The sequence below is a fragment of the Marmota marmota genome, unplaced genomic scaffold, assembly GCF_001458135.2.
Source record: "Marmota marmota marmota unplaced genomic scaffold, marMar, whole genome shotgun sequence".
NCBI lineage: Eukaryota > Metazoa > Chordata > Mammalia > Rodentia > Sciuridae > Marmota > Marmota marmota.
Window position 1 is genome coordinate 6310083 of NW_026000185.1, and position 19735 is coordinate 6329817.

Genomic DNA, 19735 nt, shown 5'->3' on the forward strand with positions numbered 1-19735 from the left:
CCCTAAGCGAGAATCATACCCCTAGACCAACGAGCCACGGAAATCGTGTGGTCAGATACTCTATATGACCCTTATGCGCCCTGGGGCCAGGCGAGTCGAATTTCAGAGCAGCAAGGAAAAGCAAGTTCAGCGGAGGTGGCGACAGAGGGCGCCCCAAACCCCAGCCTGTCTTTGACATCCACCAGGTGGGGAGCAGCCCCTTCGCCTAGGGGTGTCCCCTAGGTCCTGGCGGATCGGCTCAGAGCAAGGGATTCGCGCGCCCCCGCGCCGCAGCCCTCGCTCTGGTCCCTCCTGGTATCTACGGTGGAGAAGACGCAATTCCCGAGAGCGGGAAGGCTGCGTGGAGGGTCCTCGGGCCGTGACCACCCGGACACCCGCCTCGGCCACGCCACGGCCCTGCGGTGTGGCAGCCGAGAGTGCGCAGCCAACTCCTGCTGGGTGCAGAAGTGCCTCGCCGGGCGCCGCTTCCTTCCCACCCTTCTCTTGCCCCAGCGCGGCAAGAAAAGAGCCCCGACAAGGAGCCCCGAACACAGGAGGGCGACTGGACTAGCCGCGCAGCGCCCCACCTCCGGAAGGGGTGTCCCGGGGGCAGGTGGGTCACGCCACCTACCCCGCTCCTTAGGCGGGCCAGCGGTGTGCTGTAGCTCTGTCTTTCCCGCGTCCAGCCGGGCAGGAGTGAGCTGGGCCGGTCTCTGCCCCTCCCCTGGAGCGCAGAGCGCAGTCCCTCCTCCCCCTGGTGAGAAGTTCCCGGGCCTGGGCGTGAGCGGTCCGAACCCGGTAGGACACCCCTGGCTTTGACAAACCTGCTTCTCCTTGAGCTGGACAGGTCACTTCTTCCACTGGCGCAGTAGACCACCCATGCGGACCTGGAGTTCCCAGTGCCATCCCGACCCATGACCAGGAGGTTGAACCTCAGTGCTCTACCGACCAAGGGGTGTGGGGGGGATGGCGCCATCTGGTCCATCTGTTTTTTGATCCGAGGCTTCAGGGTAACGTGGCTGCTCCTGAAGAGACTTCTTGGATCCCCAACATCACCCCTACCGCACAGGGCCAGACCTTGGGGACTGAGCTTCCAGTTGCAGCCAAAGTTCTGGGGTTGCAATCAGGGGAAACTGAAGTCGGAGAGGGGACCTCGAATCCCAGAACTGTAGGCGACCAAAACATGTCCCCTCCTCCTGCGGCCTCGGAGCCGGACCAGCCTCTGCGCTGAGGGCTCGGTGGGACCTTTGGGGTTTGGGGATGGGGACGCGGGACTCTCTTTATACCTCGCTGACTCCTCCCCTAGCCACAAACCACCGCCCCACCCCAATCGGCCGCAGGCGGAGGGCTCCCCAGGAGAGCAGTCTTCCTCCAAAGTGCCTTCTGCTCACCTAACAGCCCCTCGCGTTTTTGCTGCTCACCCGCTTGGAGCAGGAATTTACCCCTCCTCCAGTTCGGGGGGAGCGCTCTTTCTGGGACTGCATGGCTCTGTCTCCTCCTGGGCTGGTTCACAGGGAAATTGGAGTTCCATCCAGGACCTAGTTGTAAGGATGGGCTCAGCCTCTCTGGAAATCAGTCCAGTCCAGGGAGATGGGGACATTTGTGAAAGAAGGGTTAGGAAGCAGCTGTAAGTGGGAGGCTCGTTGGTCTAGGGGTATGATTCTCGCTTCGGGTGCGAGAGGTCCCGGGTTCAAATCCCGGACGAGCCCTCTGATATGAACCTGACTGTCATTTAGTGTAATTATGCTGCTTTTTGAGCCTCTTAACAAGTATGTGTATCTATTGATCTGATTCCAGACCCTGGACAAAGGCAAAAAGTCCCGCCCAACATGGGGCTCGAACCCACGACCCTGAGATTAAGAGTCTCATGCTCTACCGACTGAGCTAGCCGGGCAACTTATAGGTGCCCTCCTAAGAGCTCGTAGCCTATATTGTTCCTCTGGGAAACTACCCAAAATCTCCTAGAGAGAAGGGAAGGCAGTCTAATACAGATGTACAAAGGGGTACAACCTCCCTGGACTACCCATGTCTGGTGCATCGAGGCCCAGGGGGGCTGAGCTAAAAGAGCATTTCCCCTGGGAGCCAAATGAAACCCCTCCAAGCACTTCTCCCTTCTCCAGAGGGGAAACTTGGGAGCCACTTTTAGTCAGTGAGGTCAGGGTCACAGGGTCCAGGTCACTAGAGATAGATGGAACTCCCTGTATCGGCTCCTAGGTGGTGGGTCTCCTCTAGGTCTGCGACAGGTCCTGGGTCCAAATCCCACACCAGCTCTCACTTTCAAACTCTAATTTCTTGTCTGACCCGCCCCCACTCTCCCCACCACACCCCCTTGCTTTAGGGTGGGCAGCATGGAGTGAACCAGGAAGGTGGTACCCCGGCATTGGGTAGAACTAGGGCCTTCCTCCTTTCCAGCCAGCTTCTGGAACATCCACCAGCCAATGAAAGAGGGCAAGTGCCCAGGGGTCTGGAGTTGGTCCACCCCAGAGATGCCCCTGCATGGGAAGGACTGCCGCACAATGCAGGGACCCAAGAAAAGACATGGCACTTTGGGGAACCTAGAGCCTTCAGGAGATTTGTAGGTCCAGCCCAGGGCAGGGCGGGCTTTGCAGAGAACAGAGCCTCTGAGTCTCCCTGAACTCTGGCTCCTTCGCTGGGGCAGATGAGACTCAGCTTGGCTCAGGGCTGGGGTTGGTAAGTCAGAAGGGCAGGAAAGCCTTAATGTGGGTGGCACAGGGAATCCCCTGCGGTTTTTCGACAGTGCCCAGCTCTGTTGTGACGCAAGTTACCGTGCCTCCACTGGGCTGGAGGGAGGTCTGGGTTGTCGAGGTACCTCAGAAAATTGACACTTGAGCTCCAGACCGTCCTCCTCTGCCTCTTCCCCTCAAGGCTTCTAGTATAGTCCTAGCTGGGCGAGGGTGGACAACAACGGGACCAAACCAATGTCAAGAATGCTGCTTGTGTTGGCTTGTTGGTCTAGGGGTATGATTCTTGCTTTGGGTGCAAGAGTTCCCAGGTTCAAACCTTAGACAACCTCCACACTTTTGACCCTTTGACACAGAGCCAGGGAAGAACTAGGGTTCATCAGTAAGACTCCAGACCTGAGCTGCCCTGATCCTTTCTCACTTCTCTTTAACCAAATGTCCCACTGGTTTGGCCCAGAGGGAAGCAAGGAGAGAAGGGTGTCTCCCGGTACTGCAGGCTCCCATGTCTTAGAGTATTTCTAGATACCCAAAGCTGGGGACACCCTAGAGAATGGGCCTAAATAAAGCAGATTTTTGTTGACCCATACTCCCAGGCCACACTGTATCTCTCCTGGGAAGACAAATCTAAACAGTGCCAGGCAACTGAGGGCAGAAGTTAAAGGTCATAAGGACCACAAGCAAAAGGAACTGTTTGGCTTAAGGAGGTTTTCCTTGCTTTAGATGTAAACTGTCACTCAGCATGGTGGCACACACCTGTAATCCCAGCGGCTTGGGAGCCCGAGGCAGGAGGAACTCAAGTTCAAAGACACTCAGCAACTTAGTGAGACCCTAAGTAACTCATGAGACCCTGTTGTAAATAAAATACAAAATAGGGCCGGGGATGGGGCTCAGTGGTTGAGGGCCCCTGGGTTCAATTTTTGGTACCATATAAACAATCCCAGATTCCACCCAGGCAGCCACCTCTGGACAGGCAGTGTGAGGCCTGGCTATAATATCTTGCTAACTGTCTGGGGTCTTGAGCTTTAAGTGTTGGGGACAACTTGCCATCTTCCTGTTTCAGTGTCCCAGTTCCTTAGGATTACAGATGTGTACCACCACACCTGACCCTCCAAATCATTTAAAATGGCTCTAAAAATCAGTCCCTCTACTCCCCTGTTCACCTGTGAGCAGGGTGAACAGTGGGAAGGCCCCCCACAGTGATTTGGCCATCTAGAATGGTCAGTCAGGAGAGCAGGTCCTGAGGAAGTTCCCCACACCAAGCTGGGTCAAGACGTTGAAGGGACCTCTTCCCTTAGCTCTGCCCCTGCCCTCTGCTTCCCCTGAAGTCCAGCCTCAAGGCCGTTGCCCTTGAAAAAGTCACAAAGCTAGATGGAAGGGGAAACGTGGGACCGGCCAGGAGTTTGCACACACAGTACCCAGGGCTCTCCCTTTCCTTCCCCAGCCAGGCTTCCTACCACCACACCACTCCCACAACCCCACTAGCCTGCCCTCCAAAGCCCCACGGTGGTCGGTGGTCGGTGTGAGTCCTCCCAAGGTGGGGCTGGCCTCCCCGCCCTGCCGCCGGCAGAATTTTGACACACTGCCTGGATTAGAACCTGCTTGCCACAAGCTTTGGGTTAATGGAGAATGTAATCCGTGGGTAAAGTCACCAGGAAGGTCTCCCAGGCAGCAGGAGCAAGAGGAAAGCAGGGAGGTAGTTGGTCATGGGCCTCCTTCTTGCCTCATGTATGAGTAAAGCTGAAACAATCTAGCCTTGCACTTTTAAACATTTCGGGACGAGGACTGGACAGAACACGGAAGAAGGGTTAGGGGTAGGCTACAGAGCTCTGGGAAAGACCAAAGCTCCCCAGCAGGAATAGTCGCCGACTGGGGCCAAGAACACTAGTCAGGGGTAAAGGCAAAGGAGGGCCCAGGAAAGACCCTCACACTTCCTGGGCCACTCTGGTTGGAGTCACTAGTGTGCCCGACCCGAAGCCTCGCACTCACGCTGCACTGCGCCTGGTCCTTTGAAAAGGAAAATCCGAGGACCAAAGTCCTGGGCCCTCCAGGTGTCTCTGGCCTGGGGCAGTGGAGGCAGGGAAAGATCCACAAGTTCTCTCAGGTGCAGGCCTCTTTGAGGGTATCCAGAGGCGCCCAGAACTGGGGGAGGCCGAATAGAATCCGAGACCCGCAGAGCCGCAGAACCACGATGACAGGGAAGTGGATGCTGTAGCATTTTCCCGGCTGAAGCGGGAAACACTATGCAAACAGACACCCACTGTTGCATGCCCAAAAGGAGCGTGGAGGTGACCAGAAACAGGCCAAGGAGTATGATTCCCGCTAGGAATGAGGGAGGTCGCGGGTTCAAATCCCAGAGGAGATATTACTTTGGCAAGTGAGATACCACCATCACCATCACATGGTGGTGGGAAGTTAGGTTCCCCGCTGCACTCAGGATTGCCTGACCCCTGTGATTTTGACTGTGTGTTCCTGCCTTCTGTGTTACTCCTTGCCCAGTGTTAGAAATTATTGATGTTGGATCTTTAAGATGAAGATCAAGAGGGACACAAGATAGAAATAAACCTTCTATTACTCAAAGGCCTAAGCAGTCCAGGGAATGCCTGCCTGAAGGGCACACAGAGGTCAGTAAAAACTACAGCAAGGTAACAAGTTGAACACACCCACAGAAACAAAATGTAAGAGATCCCAGCAAGCAGCTCCCTGAAACCCACATCCTGAAAGAACCCCCACATGCATCCTGCCACTACCTCAGAGACACCCTGGAAGCCTGCGACACATCCTGTTTCTTGCAGAACTTGCTAACCCTAACCCACTCTTGCAAGTCCATAAAAACCCCAAACCCCTGAGGACTCCGGCTGACACAGCTCTTGGAGTCTGGCTCCTCTCCTCTCTTGGAAAGTGAATAAAATTTTTTCCCCCTACCTTAAAAAGTAATCCCAGACGACCCCTCCTCTTTTCCTTCAGCAGCGGGGATTGGGGTAGAATTCAGTGTGAACCTTGGGTGATCGATATAGGGGCAAGAACCCCGACTTGCGCGGACGCTGACTCCACCTTCCCGCCGAAGTGTAGTTTGACCCCTGATGTGCTGTCGCCTCTTTCCCCCCCCTTACCCAGACCACTGTCCCTTCGGGTAGGGCCAGACTTTCCTAATCTCTGAGTTCTGAGTGGGAGCTCCAACGTGAGTAGTTTGAGGGACGTGGGGCGCAGCCTTGGCTGGAGACTCGCTCACTCCACGCATCCCTCGGCGGCTCCCAAGCTGTTTTTCCGCGCCTCGGCCGCCAGGCGGTGCTGCGGGGCTGGGAAGCGGCTCCGTCGCGGCATGTATGGCAGGGGGCGCGCGAGCGAGGCGGTATCTGGCCCGGGCTTGCGTTGTCGCCTCTGTCAAGGACCAGGGCGGGTCCCTAAAACCCCTTCCCACCGGGCCCGCAGAGGTGGGCCTGTCCTGAGAGGACGTCTTTTCAAATGGTCCCCCGATTTGGCCCCAGAAAATCTGATTTCTCCTCACTTCCTGGGATCTGAACAGAAACTACGGGGGCCACCCGGGCGTGAGACCCAGTGCCTCTGAGGTCCAGCATGACCCCATGGTGGACGCAATCCATGGTGGCCCAACTGCCTCTGTCCACACCGGGAGCAGTAAAAACACCCTTCCCCTCCCAGCCGGGGGCTGTCAGCAGAGGCCTGGCCATACTTGGAAAAAGGCAACACTCGCCGACACAGATGGTTTTTAATTATTAAACTAAGAAAATGACTCTAGACAGCTCAAAGGAAGCACATGTGACGTTTACATGCCAACAGGTGGAATCCGGAGGGTTTGTTAGATCATATATGGGGGGATAGTCCCTTGCGTTTAAGGCCGGGGTCAGCGCGTCGTGGGCTGAGCTCGCGCAGGTCCGCGCCGCTTCCTGTCCACGCCGCGGGACTGGGTCTTGTCGTCTGTCCCTAGGTCGGCGCGCCGCCCCACTCCCTTCCCTGCCCGGCACGATCCCGCAGTCCCTGACTGTAGGGTTTCCACGGTCTGCACGCCCGCTCCGACCGAGGCAGCGTGGCCGGGTGTCAGAAATCCCCCGGGAGGTTGGCTCCTGGCAGTTCCTTGGCGCCCAGTGTGTCCCCGGGGGATACCAATAGTGACTACGTGTGCAGTCTCCTTTTTCAGGGTAGTGACCTGACTCGTTATTTTGAAGAGTTAGAGCAGCCGGGCTAGCTCGGTGGGTAGAGTAAGAGACTCCTAATCTCAGGTCGTGGATTCCAGCCCCATGTTAGGTCCCCTTTGGCCAGCTCTCCACGCATCTCTTTCCTGTCTGAGCCAGGCCACTTGTTTTCAGTTACAGAGCAGCCCTCACCACAAAGCTCCCTCTGAAAGCGCCAGACTTTGACTTCTTGTCTTACAGGGACTACCACTACTGGACCTTAAAAATTGGGCTAGTCTGGTATTTGAACCAGAATCAGAAAGGGGCCACCAGCACACAAACACACACACACACACACACACACACACACCCCTGAGGTAAAGAAGGGACACTGGTGTGGGCAGTATATGTCCTGGACCTCTTGCCTGTGTTCAATTCACCTGGCTAGGGCAGTAATCAATCCTCAGGTGTACAAGAGTACAAGAGGGTCACTCTTCCAGCTTAGGATACCCCAGTTTCCACGAAAACCCTTAGTCCCTGCCTGTATTAGCCATCTCCTATTTTCTGCATTTTGAAACTTGGACATCAGGGCCTCACTCATCCTGGAGGGACTTCTCCTTCCAGGCTAGCAAATTCTTGGAGATAGCAAACAACTCCTTCCAGATTGTGCACTTCAAATACAAACCCACCCACACAGAGGCCACAACACTGATCACCTCTTTTATTGAGCTCTGGTACTCTGGGCCAGGACTCACAGCCTGTGTCACCCAGGGTCGGGTAGCAGACAACTAGGGACAGACTCCACACCCCGGAGCCCCCTGAAGCTATTCAAGCTAGTCAATTTTAACCTGCTTATCTTTATAGTCCCATGAAATCCACAGTACGGGCTCTTGACTGGTTATCTCACCCCTTCTCCGTTATGTTCTCAGTGGCAGTTGTCTCCTCTGCAGGTTGCACTGTTCCCGAATTACAGCAAAACCTATTCAACTGCTGCCGTTCTTCAGAGACCAAAGGCAGGAGCGCCCTGCACTTCCACGGTGACCCCTTCTTCTTGGCAGCCCCAACCCAGCGGCTCTAGGCCTCGGCGCGCTCAGACTCTGCCGCCGTTTCCTCCCCTTGGTTGTGCAAGGCAGCCTCTCAAGAGGAAAAGGACGTTCACATCCGTGGGCTCCGCCGGAATTTGACTTATGGTACCCAAAGGAAATTACCCGCCCAGAGTAAGTGCCATCCCTGGACACCCCCCCCTCCCCGTGGTCTGGCACAGGACGGGGACCTGTCCAGGAGGCGGGGAGGTGGGTTTGCCCTCCGCTCTGTTGCCCAGGTTTGGGTTCCGTTTCCCCAGGGGAATCTAGAACTTCTAGGTCCAAGAATCAGACTGGGTGAGGCCCAGGCCACGCGAGGGACAGCTGGCAACGCCGAGAGGTCGCAGGCTTTCGGGAATGTGCTGTGCCTGAAAGGGTCAGCGTCCCCTGGGCACAGGATTTGTGGGTGGGAAAAAGAGCCGGGCTCGTCCGGGATTTGAACCCGGGACCTCTCGCACCCAAAGCGAGAATCATACCCCTAGACCAACGAGCCACCGTGCCGGGACACTCTGACGCTGGTCCTTGGAGGCCGGATCCGGCGGCTCCGCCCCGCTCCTGCCAGGGCTTCCGGGTCTCGTCCGGGAGCTAAAGACCAGGGCCGCCTCCTGCGGGGCAAAGGAGCCAGCAAGGCCCGCGTGAGCTCTGGGGTCTTTCCGGGTGCACCCCAACCCAGACACCTCACCCCACGGGGCACCCGAGTCGGGGATCCTGAGCAGGGGACAAGGGACTGCCACCTCCCGACCGGCCGGCATGGGCGAGCTTCGAGCAACGGAAGGAAGCCGGGGTCCCCCCGGACCCCACGACTGCGCCCCTGCCCTGGACCAAGACCCCTGCTGGCCTGGGCGTGGCCCCGAGACCCGACGCAGGGGTCAGAGCTGGGTCAGGGGCCTTTTCCTCCCGCGCGTGGCCGTGCGACCCTCCCAACGTGGCCTCCTCTCGCCCTGGAGTCAGCAGCTCAGCGCAGCCCAGGGGGGCGAGGCGTGCTCCCGCGGCGAGGTCCTGAGCCGCCCCAGGGAAGGTGGAAAAGGAGGCGTCGCGGGTGGGTTGACCCCGGTTTGGGTTCCTCTCATCGCGCTCCCTGCTGGATCGCCTGGCCCCCGACCTTCCAGCTGCCCGGAGCTGCAGCGGCCGCAGACACCCGATGCACAGCAGACCGGGGCCTCGCGGCACAGCCCAGGCCACACGAAGTGGACCCACCAACTCAACGCTCTGGTTCTCGGGGTGCGGCCTGTCTATGACCCGGGCGGTCCTCCATAAGTTGACTTGGAAATCGTGTAGAACTCCAACTAGCGAGTAGGGAAAGGAGTAGGGAGACCGCCCGGCTAGCTCAGTCGGTAGAGCATGAGACTCTTAATCTCAGGGTCGTGGGTTCGAGCCCCACGTTGGGCGTAACTTTTTGTCGGGGAGAAGCTAACGCCGACTGCACCTTAAATACTCCTTCCAGATGTACTTTGTTCACTGCATTTAATTCCCGTTCCAGACGCGAAATTAGCTGCCGCGTCGGGGAAGACAGACATATACGTTACCGCAGGCCCCAAAATCTCTCTTGGGCCACGAAGCACATTTTTTTTTTTTTAACCAAGGATTGAACTCAGGGGTGCTTAACCACTGAGCCACATCGCCAGACCTTTTTTTGTATTATTTTTAGAGACAGGGTCTTGATGAGTTTCTTACGTCCTCGCTAAATTGCTGAGGCTGGCTTTGAATTTGGGATCCTCCTGCCTCAGCCTCCCCAGCCAGGGGGGCATTGCAGGCCTGCGCCACTGCGCCCTGCTTGGGCCGCACATTCTTGTCTCATGATTTTTCATATATTTTAAAGCTGAAATTCACATAAATTTCTACATATACACAACTACAATGCACCAATTAAAAAAAAAAAAGTGTGGAAATAGAAGAAAGAAAAAAAAATCTCCAGGTACACAGAGCTATCAGGAGGACCCTGTCAGTGTTGTAGTACTTGCCCCGACAGGGACTCTGCTTTTAGGGACTTCTTTGAAAGTTCTGTTATCCCAGCAGTGGTTAACAGGCCAAATCAAGAAGTAAAGCCAGTTGGGAGCCATCTAGAGTTCTGTTACTTACAAGGTTGAGCCTCAACTGTAGAAAATCATGTTCAGAGATCCAGGGCCTTGTTAAATATCTTGCAGCTACAGGGTTGATATTGTTTTTTAAAAAATCAAACACACATTTAAATTCTCATGTTGCAGAATGACAAAGAAAATTGAATTTGCAACTTCAGGAGCTGTTTTGTGTGAAAGGTATGGCATTAGTTAGGAAAGTGCAGGGCCAAATGCTTGGGGACATCAGGGTGGAAAAGTATTTAAAAAAAAAAAAAACAGAGAAAATAGTATATAGTATTATGTGCCCTCCTGACCCTCAGGTTACACCATTATCAACTCACAGATAGACTTGTTGATCTGTTTCCATCCAGCCCATGATTTTTTGGGGGGGGCGGGGGTTGGGGTGGATACCAGGGATTGAACCTGGAGGCATTTAACTCCTGAGTCACAACCCCAGCCCTTTCTTTGTATTTTTATTTTGAGACAGGGTCTCATTGAATTGCTTAGGGCCTCCCTAGTTTGCTAAGGCTGGGTTTGGAATTGTGATCCTCCTGCCTCAGGCTCCCGAGTTCAGCCCACGATTTTAAAGCAATTTAATCTCTAAAAAATTATGCGTTTATAAAAGACAAAGAGTTTTTTAAATATATGTAACTATAATACAACAGTAGTACACGTTGGTACTGAACATTTTTTTTTTTTTTATCAAGTAGAATGGATGGTTCTTGAAATAGTGTAAAGGACACAAGCACTCCTCTCTCAAAACTGAAAATACTTCTATGAAAACATCCCTTGTGTCCCAAGGGTCCAAAATCCCCGGTCTTTGCCCCGGGGCAGACAGTGGCTATACACGCAGAGACAATTATCTACACTTTCTTTGCTACTTGTCTTGGAGAGAGGCCTAAAAAGGCAACTTTTGTACCCCGGGTGGGACTCGAACCCACAATCCCTGGCTTAGGAGGCCAATGCCTTATCCATTAGGCCACCGGGGCTGACAAGTTAAGTGGTTTTCTGTTCTAGAACCAGTCTTTTCCTCATTTTTGGTGGTTCCGGCAAAATTTTGCTCGGCTCTGTGACTTCATTCTGGCCTTTTCCTATCCCCCGACTTCGATTCTCGATCTGCGCTCCAGTTCATCATCTCGCCCACTCCCAGGCGTCCTTGGGACCCAGCTGTGCAGGAGCTCGAAGACATGCGACACTACGTTTTATTTAGGGTTATCCATCGGCCTAGGTGGTATGCAACTCGCTGGGGGAGCCAGAGATCCCAGGTTCAAACCAGGATCAGGCCTTTAATCCAGGGGTACCCCTGCAACACGGGGACGGCTGGTACAGGAAACAAGGTGTCTGTGAGGCCCAACGCGGGAGGGCGGGCACCATGAATGTCCAGTGCCCCGCAACAGACCAGCACCTACCCGGAAAGGCAGAGCGTCCTGTGCGGGGGCCGCGGGGGGTCTCCGCCCCGGTCCTCCTCTCCCACTGTCCCTGGGGCTGCATGTTACCTGGTGGGGCCGCATGTTACCTGGTGGGGCCCCTTTGTTGTTGTTGTTGCTTATTTTGTCGTTTTAGCAGATCGCCAGCCCGAAGCCTCTAGCTTCCCTCTGGCCCGGCCGGTGGAATCTGGGCGTCGCAGCCGAGGCAGGGGGCTCGAGCCCCACCCGCTGCCTTTGCGTGGCTCTTCTCTTCCCCTTTGGGTCTCTTAACCTCGGGAAGCTCCTCTACCGGGAGTTCTTACTAAACCACTGCGACGTCACAGCCGCCCGCGGAGAAGGTGACTCCGCACGACCCCAGGTCTCCCTCGCGCCCGCGCCTCTGCACTCGAGCTGAAGCGGCCTTGTCGCCGGCGTTGTCCTCGCGGTGGGGCACCCGCCATTGGCCACGGAGGGTTCGTTAGCCAGAGTCCTTGGAGAGAACGCGGGCTCAGCAAGTAAATTCTCCAAGCGAAATGTCAGCTCAACCTCGGTCAATATTTAAAATGTTGGGTGTGCATTTACACTAACCATAAGGTCCCCTCGTTGCCAGAAACCGAGATGATCTATCGGCTTTCGTCCCACATATTTTAGAAAGGTGAGCGTACGTCAATAGAACTGTTATTTTCGTCATTTAGAAGTGTACAATTCAGTGGCCTTAATTAGATTCAGATTGTTGTGCAACCATTATCACATAATTTACTAGGTTTTCAAATGCACATATCCTTTGATTCCCCTGGAGCAACTCCCCACCGCACCCTCAAGGAACCCTCCCTCGCCTGTCAAGGAACCCGAACCCTCCCTCGCCTGTCAGTTTTCATTGCCTGAACTGTAAACCGCAGAGCTCGCTGTTCACGATTCTGCGCGGCTCTGCTCGGCAGTGCGCGGGGGTCCGGCAACCGCCTCTGGTCGCCCGTGTTGTAACCTTGACCCCGGTCCTCAACTGCAGATGCAGGCTAGGGGCGATTGGGGACAAAGCCTCAATGTAGAGTGTGTCCTGAGGGAAGGAAAACACTTCTGTGAAATTAGAAAAAGATTCCCCGCAGCGACCACGAAGGGACTCGAACCCCCAATCTTCTGATCCGGAATCAGACGCCTTATCCATTAGGCCACGCGGCCCCACTGCTTTAGAGGCCTCAGTTTTTTCTATAAAGCATATTGAAGCGCCTGCGCATTGTGCCCACGCGCATGCTCAGAGTGGAAAAAGACTTACCCTTCGTGGCAAATGCGGGCGGAGTTCTCAGTGGGGACGCTGCGTAGGTTTTGTACCCCGCCGAGAGTTCGAATCAGGATGAACCTGGAGGTCCCCAACCTCTCCCAGCTATCTTCTCTGGCTCCTAGAAACCCTTCTGACTTCTTCCCGCACCTGCCCACCTTCTGCTCTGCGCTCTCCTGCGCTCTCCCCGTCACTTCACTGGTGAATATGCAATCGTCTCTTTCAAAAGTAGCTGAGTCCGCCAGGAAGGCAGAGGCGGTTTCTCCTTCATTTCCATGGCCCCAGCGCCAGGAAGAGAGGGATGTACTCCCGGGCTGGTCCTACTTCCAGCCCAGCCCAGCCCACGTTGGTTCCTAATTCCGAGACACAGGGCACAGGTCCCAGTCCCGCTTCTGGTTCCGAGGGGCACAACTGCACCTTTACCAAGTGCCAGCACTTTACATCCATCATAACACTTATTTCACAGATCCCCGAGAGCAAGCACTGACCCACGCAAAGCAATCATTAACAGGTATTTATTGAACGCCAATTAAACGCCCATGCCCAGGCTGCCCGCCCCTTTGTCCTGAAGAAGTCAAGGAGTGGATCGGGCGGCTGTAGCAGGGCCCTTAGGCCTGCAGGCAGAGCCTGCGCCGGAGGGAGCTGCGGATCTCCAGGCAGGCCTTGCGGAGCTCATTGCAGTCTGGCCCCAGCACGTCCAGCTCACACACCCGCCTGTTGACCTGAGGGGCCACACTGAGCCTGTGCCCAGGATTCTAGGCACTATGGGGATCAGCCTGGCTCCCGTTGCAGCCCTTGCCTGCTGTTTTTGTAAGGCCTGAAATTTCAAGTGCTCCTTGCTCACCCTCCAGTTCCCGTCTAAGCCAGACGAGCTGAATCCCACTTAAACATTAGGCTTCACCTTTCTGCCAGCCCACATAACTTTTTTTTTTCTGCATAAATATTCAAATAAGCCAATTCCATGCTCCTGCTTAACCAGGAGCATCTCACCTCTTGTCTCTAGGAAGCCTGCTTCCCACAGTCCCTGCTGGTTCCCTGTTTCCCAGTGCATCTCCTGTAGCCCTGCATGGCATTCAGTGTCCTCCCCACCCCCACCCCCAGATTTCAGTATATGTGAGTACCAACTGCTGCTGCTCGCATCTGACCAGTGCCAGAGGTCCTGAGTTTCATTACCTAAGACTGTTGAGGGCAGGGAATCCCCCCTTTCATCAATGGGGCTGATGGGAGGGGCTCAGGAGAAAAGTCAGTCAGCCCCTATCTCCTGGTCACCCCACACACACACACCTCGGTCAGAAGCTCCAGGAGGTCTCCCCTGGGGTTGGCTCTGAGGACCTCCACCAGCGTCTGGACTAAGTCAGAGCCCTTCTCATCCCGATAGGCCACACAGTCTAGGTCAGGGAGTAAGGGTCAGAGTAAGGCTCAGGCCCCTGCCTCTGCCTCTCAAACCCAGGGACCCACTGTGACCAGACATGGAGGACAGCAAGCACAGAGGATCCAGAGATCAGGCCAGAGAACAAGGTGTGGGGCAGGAACTTCTTGCATTTGGACCAAGTTGTTTCTCAGTGTTTGCTGAGTGACTATATATACAGATTCAATATTGAACAAACATTTGCTGTGGATCTACTAGGTGTCAGGCAGGGCCCTGAAACAAACAGATCTTCCCTGCCCTCACAGAAGTTCCTGCCTGGAGGAAATGGTGCACGTGCACAGATGGCATTTGACATATGCACACCATCTTGCTATTAATGAGCGAAAAACTGTAGAAAGGAAGCCGGGCATGATGGCACATGCCTGTAATCCCAGCAGCTTGGGAGGCTGAGGCAGGAGGATCAAGAGTTCAAAGACAGCCTTAGCACTTAGTGAGGCCCTAAACAACTCATGAGACCCTGTTTCTCAATAAAATATTAAAAAGGGGTGGGATGTGGCTCAGTGGTCAAGTGTCCCTGGGTTCAATCTCTGGTACCAAAAAGAAAAAAGAAAGAAACTAGGGAAGGAGATGTCTTAACTGCAATTGGGCTGGTTACTCTACATCCCAACCCTGGCTACCACTAAGGCCAATCCAGCTCTCAGAGCAGGAAGCTGGGCCCAGTGTAACTACATACTTCTTACCCTCAGTGGCTGCATAAACTGTCAGGATGTCTGCTTGATCAGAGCTTCCTGAAATGGGGCCCCTGGAGGGGCTGCCTGCAAGAGAAGTCATCTCCAACCACCAGCATCCTAGGCTCCCGCAGGCCCAGGTTCTCCCCATCTCCCCATCTCCTCATCAAGGGCACCACAGGGCAGTGGAAAGACAGCTGGAAATCTAAATGTCAGCCCTTTGTTTATTAACTGTAACCTCAGAGAAGCTCAATTAAGGGGAGTAGCACTCACCTCCCAAAGGCCTTTTCAATTTTTTTCCTCCCTTTCTCTTGGCAAAGAGTGGGCAGAGGTGAGAGCAGGACACCAGCTAAGAGCCCCGGAAATGCTCTCTGAACAGTTCCTACCCTGGTACCAGACCTGTCAAACCCAAGCTATGGAGGGAAGGCAAGACCCACCTTGGGCATCAGTATGGATCTGGAGGACATCTGCCTGTGTAGGGATAGCTGGAGGTGTCCGAAGCCAGCGCCAATACCAGGGGAGAGCCACTGGCCCCACACCAGCGTCCCTGTTTCCTAGAGGGGTGGTCAGATATCTTCACTCAGTGGGTACCAAGCATCCAGACCTGATGTGAATAGTGGGGCCAAGCAAGAACCCAATGGCCAGAGCCCCATGTCAGGCCTGCTAAGCTGGAAGTATTCAGAGTGATGAAAGACCAGGCTGAGGTCAAGGGCTCAAGTCTGTAGGCTGTCCTGTAGGACAGGAAAACAATGCTCAGGCTTCCTGGAGAAGGTAGACAGCAAGCGTGGGAGGCTGAGGGCTGACAGAGGAAAGCCAGAGAAGAAGGCAACTTGGAGGCCGCTGCTCACCCCCGACAGGCTTACCCCCGCGGCAGGCCTGTAGCAGGAAGATCTTGGGTCTGCCCCGTAGTGCTCGGCAGTGGCTCAGCTCCTGTACCAGTGCCTCTGGCTGCACCTCTTGCCCGTCAGCCCCCAGCAGTTGCCCCTGTGGCCCCCCATGGGCCATCAGGGCCACAAGGGCACAGCTCACAGGGCCTCTACAGGTGTCCAGCCTCTCTCGGAACTGAGCCAACTCTGCCTGGAACCCCTGGAGTGGGGACAAGGTTGAGCCCTGGGCCACAGCCTCCCCAGGCCCTGGCTGTCCTCCAGGAGGCTGAGATGTCTTCTCCAGTGTCTGCCCACCCAATTTCCATCTGCCTCCAACCTCAGGCCCAGGGAGGAAGCCCTAACTCCCTGTTACAAGTCCTGGCATGGGCTCACTAGAGGTGATGTGAAGGTCTAGCTTCCCAGAGCTGATTCTCCTCCTGTCCTAGTGAGGAAGAAGTGCAAAGGCATGAGGAGAGGGTAGCAGGATGATAAATGTCCAGAAACAAAATCACAGAAGGCGGGAATACAGCTCAGTTGGTAGAATGTTTGCTTCACATGCACAAGGCCCTGGGTTCAATTCAGCACCACACACACACACAAAAAAAAAAAAAAAAAAAAACAGAGCTTTGAATTGGGGAGCAGAGACCCAGTCAGCAAGGGAGACCAGCCTCTCCAAGGCAGGAAAGTGACTGCCATTCATGCAGCAGGAAAGATAAAGGATAAGCCTATGGGTGCACTTCCTGTGGGTGATGTGGGAGAGGTCCAGGAGGGGATCCCCAGAGTCCTAGGGGAGGGGTGTCCTTTCTTCAAAGGTACCACCAAAAGTTCTGGGCTTCCCCTCACCTGAGCTGTAGGGTCCATTCTCAAGGTGATCTCGAAACCCAGGGACCGGCACAGGTCCCCCAGTGCCTTCACATCATGCTGTGCTCCGGGCCGGTCTTGGATCACAGCCAGGAGGAGGGCAGCCTTGACCCCCAACAGGTCATACTGAGCCCTGGGACTGGGTTCTGGCTATAGAGAGGGTTGAGGCACATTCAAAGTGGTCTAAGGGGGCTCCAAACTCCTAGCCTTCCCTACCTGGGCATGGTCAGGCTCCTCCCACCTGCAATGGCAGCTGTTTGAAGGAACCCTGCCTTACCTCAGGCATCCAGGGCTCCACACCTCCCAGGCATAGTACTCCCCTCAAGGAGCTCTGAAAGAACAGGCAGTAGGTGTCCCCAGTAGACTCTTCAGCTACCCTGCAGAACAGCTGGGAGTGTGGGACGCCAGGATACCTCAGAGGGGCTTCTCAGTGAGAGATCTCAGGGGAGGGGCACAACCCAAGCAGGTGAGGGGACCCTGACTCCAGGGGAAGACTTGGCAGATTCCTGGCTACTACAGGCTCTTGGGGGTTAACTGCCAGAAGGGAGAGAGGAGGATGAGGAGGAAGGATAGTCCTAAACAAGACCTCAGGTCTAGTTCAGGCTCCAGGTCATTGACTTCCCTGGCCTCAAGTGGACAGTGGCTATATCATTACCTCCTGCCCTGCTTCAGGGATTAGTGTGCACAAAGGCAGGGACCTCACTAGAATGGAGCAGGCCTATGGAGGAGGGCTCTCCATAGGCATTTTCCTGTCAGAGCTATGGAGAAGAGCTGAGGCCTGAAGGATCACCTACAGGATCACCCAGCCACCACCCAACTGCGCAGTGAGAACTTCAGACCCCAGGACCAGACCTGAATCAGTCCCAGTCCCTCAGTGACATTAATCACTGCCTGGATGAGTGTCAAAATGGACAGCTGGAAATACCAGTTTGGATGCCCAGACCACAAGGAAGGCCACTGCTGATAGCCTAGGAGGGACAGGGAGGCATGCCACACAGAGAGAGCTGCTTGGGCAAGGGCATGGAACGTGAGGCAGCCTGGATGTCTGGGGGTCCCATGTGAGGCAGAGCTGTGCCCAAGGCCTATACAATGTGTAGGCAATAAAGGTTTGTAGAATAAATGGGGGCCAGGTATGTGAAAGAATTTAACTGGAACTAGCTCAGGACAGCACAGTAGGGCCAGGGTGACCACAGGACCACCATCGCCTTCTAAGGCCTCCACCTCTGTCAGCAGTCGCAGCAGGGACCAGTGAGGAGAGCGGCCACAGAGCTCCCTCAGGCCAGTGCAGCTGGTGGAGAAACAGCACAGTGGCATCCTGTTGGCCAGAGTGGGGAGCTCTCCTGCCCATCCTCTGCCCCAACTTGTCCACCCCCAACCAAGGTCCCTGCCCAGACACTTACCACCACAGCCACTTGAGAGCAGGAGGAAGACTTTGGGGCATCCCCTCAGAGCCCCACAGCGACTCAGCTCCTGGACCAGCAGCTGTACATGCCTCAGCTGCCCACTGGGGGCCACTAAGGCTACAAGGGCACAGCCCACAGGTCCCTTGTGGGCATCCAGCTGCTCCTGAAACCACACCAGCTCCTCAAGAAAGCACTAGGGCAAGAGCCATGGCCTGGCCTGAGTCCATGAAGGTCCCAAGTGAGATGGGTGCTGGGGGTGGGGATGAGGAATGAGGCTTACCTGAACAGAGGTCTTCCTCTTCTCACAGTTTTAAAAAGCCCAGGGACCGGAACACACAGTCCAGGGCAGCAACGGTAGCAGTGGACACCCCATGGCTGCTGAGTGTCAGGGCCACTCTTGAACCCTGCAGGCTGTATTCCCCCTAAGGAGGTAAGGCCAGAGCTGGGCCCGGCTGGGGCTCTGCTGGGTGTCTGGAGCAGGCTGGGCCAGGTGCAGCCTCCCATTACCTTTCTCCCCAGGCTGTCTTGAGTATCAGCCAACTGTGAGGCCGCCTGCAGGGTCCCAGCCACCAGGAAGGCCATGGGGGTCAGGTGGAGCTTTGTCTAAGCACCAGCTCACCTCCTTGGTCCTGACTCACAGTATGCTAGGTCCCAACTCTTGCCCTTTCCACAGACTGTCTCCCATCAGCTCTGTTTAAGACCTGAGTTGGACTCTGCCCCCAACCCCTGGAAACTTGGGCTCCACTCCCCCAGCCCACCTCTGTTCTCTCGCTCCAGCTGATGAATTCCTGGCTGACATTGATGTGCAACACATGAGCCAGGAACCTGTGCCCAGTTCTATTCTTAGCACTTGGCTCACATTCCTATCTGATCTTGTTACACCAGTGTCTCCTTTTGGAGACAGCCACCGCACTAAAAATGCTCTCATACAGCCCCCACCACTCCTTACATCCCTAACACCCACATACACACACATACACATGCAGACAACAGCTCTGAGCCCCCAGAGGCCAATATCACTGACTGGAATCAGCCTTGTCTACAGTTCCACCCTGGTTGCTTCATCTGGGAAATGGGGACAGTCATGACCACAGATGTGCTAAATTGGGGGCTGGCTGAGAAAGGGTCCCAGGGCAGAGGCTGGCACAGGCAAGCCAGCTAGTGAGGGACAGGAACATCTTATCCTACCTGCTCTCACCTCTCCTCAGATGGGCCTGAGACAGCACCAGGAAAACAGGAAGGGACAAGGGTAGAAGGAGGAGCTGTACTCTGGTGACCACTGGCTCTGACCAGGCAGCCACCAGCTCTGCACAGGCCACAGTGTGGGCCTGGGCAGGGGGGAGGTTGTCTTTCAAGGGCTGCCTGGGGAACAAGGGCAGGGCCCATTTTGCCCTGTCAACCTTTTCCCCTAAGACCCTTAAGCACAAGACAGCTTTAGCTTCTGGGACCTAATGAGCAGCAGGAGTATTTCAAGCAACCAAGACAGCCCCTTTCCAGCCCCTTGCCATTTCATCAGTGGGGCAGAAGAGGGCCTGATAAACACCCCATGTCCTGCTTGGCCCCCCACTCTGCCAGGGCAGAGAGGTGGCCTAGACCAGGGCAGGCACTGGCTGACACAGTGGAATGAGAAAACCAGGGTATATGACTGCCCTTAGGGATCAGACCCACCTACCAGCCCAGGATGTGGCTCCACCTGCTGACCACACAACACAAGCCAGTAGTATGACCAGGCCAGGAGGCCAAGGGTAGAATTCCAGGTACCCCATCCCCACAGCAAACACCTAAAGAGAAGACAGGCTGGGCTCAAGAGTAAAGTGCTTGCCTAGCATGCATGAGATTCTGGGTTCAATCCCAAGTACTTAAAGAAAAAAAAAAAGATACA

General features: G+C 55.3%; 1 protein-coding gene and 6 non-coding genes across 12 annotated transcripts; 2 read left to right on the plus strand and 5 right to left on the minus strand.

Annotated features, from left to right (window-relative positions):
- The first annotated feature begins 1616 nt into the window (after positions 1-1616).
- Trnap-cgg lies at positions 1617-1688 on the plus strand. Its single transcript has one exon. It is a non-coding gene; the product is annotated as a tRNA-Pro (tRNA).
- Positions 1689-1800: 112 nt separating this feature from the next.
- Trnak-cuu lies at positions 1801-1873 on the minus strand. The gene has a single exon. It is a non-coding gene; the product is annotated as a tRNA-Lys (tRNA).
- Positions 1874-8311: 6438 nt separating this feature from the next.
- On the minus strand, positions 8312-8383 carry Trnap-ugg. Its single transcript has one exon. It is a non-coding gene; the product is annotated as a tRNA-Pro (tRNA).
- An 823-nt stretch (positions 8384-9206) lies between these two features.
- Positions 9207-9279, plus strand: Trnak-cuu. Its single transcript has one exon. It is a non-coding gene; the product is annotated as a tRNA-Lys (tRNA).
- Positions 9280-10863: 1584 nt separating this feature from the next.
- On the minus strand, positions 10864-10936 carry Trnar-ccu. Its single transcript has one exon. It is a non-coding gene; the product is annotated as a tRNA-Arg (tRNA).
- Positions 10937-12456: 1520 nt separating this feature from the next.
- Positions 12457-12529, minus strand: Trnar-ccg. Its single transcript has one exon. It is a non-coding gene; the product is annotated as a tRNA-Arg (tRNA).
- Positions 12530-13125: 596 nt separating this feature from the next.
- On the minus strand, positions 13126-19611 carry LOC107146681 (putative caspase-16). 6 transcript variants are annotated; one of them, XM_048789279.1, is made up of 9 exons: positions 18361-19611; positions 17851-18275; positions 16728-16781; positions 16433-16600; positions 15587-15809; positions 15161-15277; positions 14736-14810; positions 13911-14014; positions 13126-13348 (listed from the first exon to the last, which is right to left on the minus strand). In XM_048789279.1, exons 3-9 carry the CDS (start codon positions 16734-16736, stop codon positions 13235-13237), a joined length of 810 nt encoding a protein of 269 aa, XP_048645236.1. In that variant the 5' UTR covers positions 16737-16781; positions 17851-18275; positions 18361-19611; the 3' UTR covers positions 13126-13234. The 6 variants fall into 6 exon arrangements, with proteins under 6 accessions (XP_048645236.1, XP_048645234.1, XP_048645232.1 ...); XM_048789277.1 differs by having other exon boundaries at positions 13126-13340; positions 16728-16827; XM_048789275.1 differs by having other exon boundaries at positions 16728-16827.
- Between the last annotated feature and the right edge of the window lie 124 nt (positions 19612-19735).

What these genes read in the sequence shown, in the direction of transcription:
- LOC107146681 (XM_048789275.1), bottom strand. Translation starts at nt 17,891, where the DNA reads ATGCCCCAAAGTCTTCCTCCTGCTCTCAAGTGGCTGTGGTG. An exon ending in AGTTTATGCAGCCACTGAGG is followed by an intron (nt 14,015 to 14,735) that starts GTAAGAAGTATG and finishes TCCCTGACCTAG; the next exon opens with ACTGTGTGGCCTATCGGGAT. An exon ending in TCCTGGAGCTTCTGACCGAG is followed by an intron (nt 13,349 to 13,910) that starts GTGTGTGTGTGT and finishes GTGGCCCCTCAG; the next exon opens with GTCAACAGGCGGGTGTGTGA.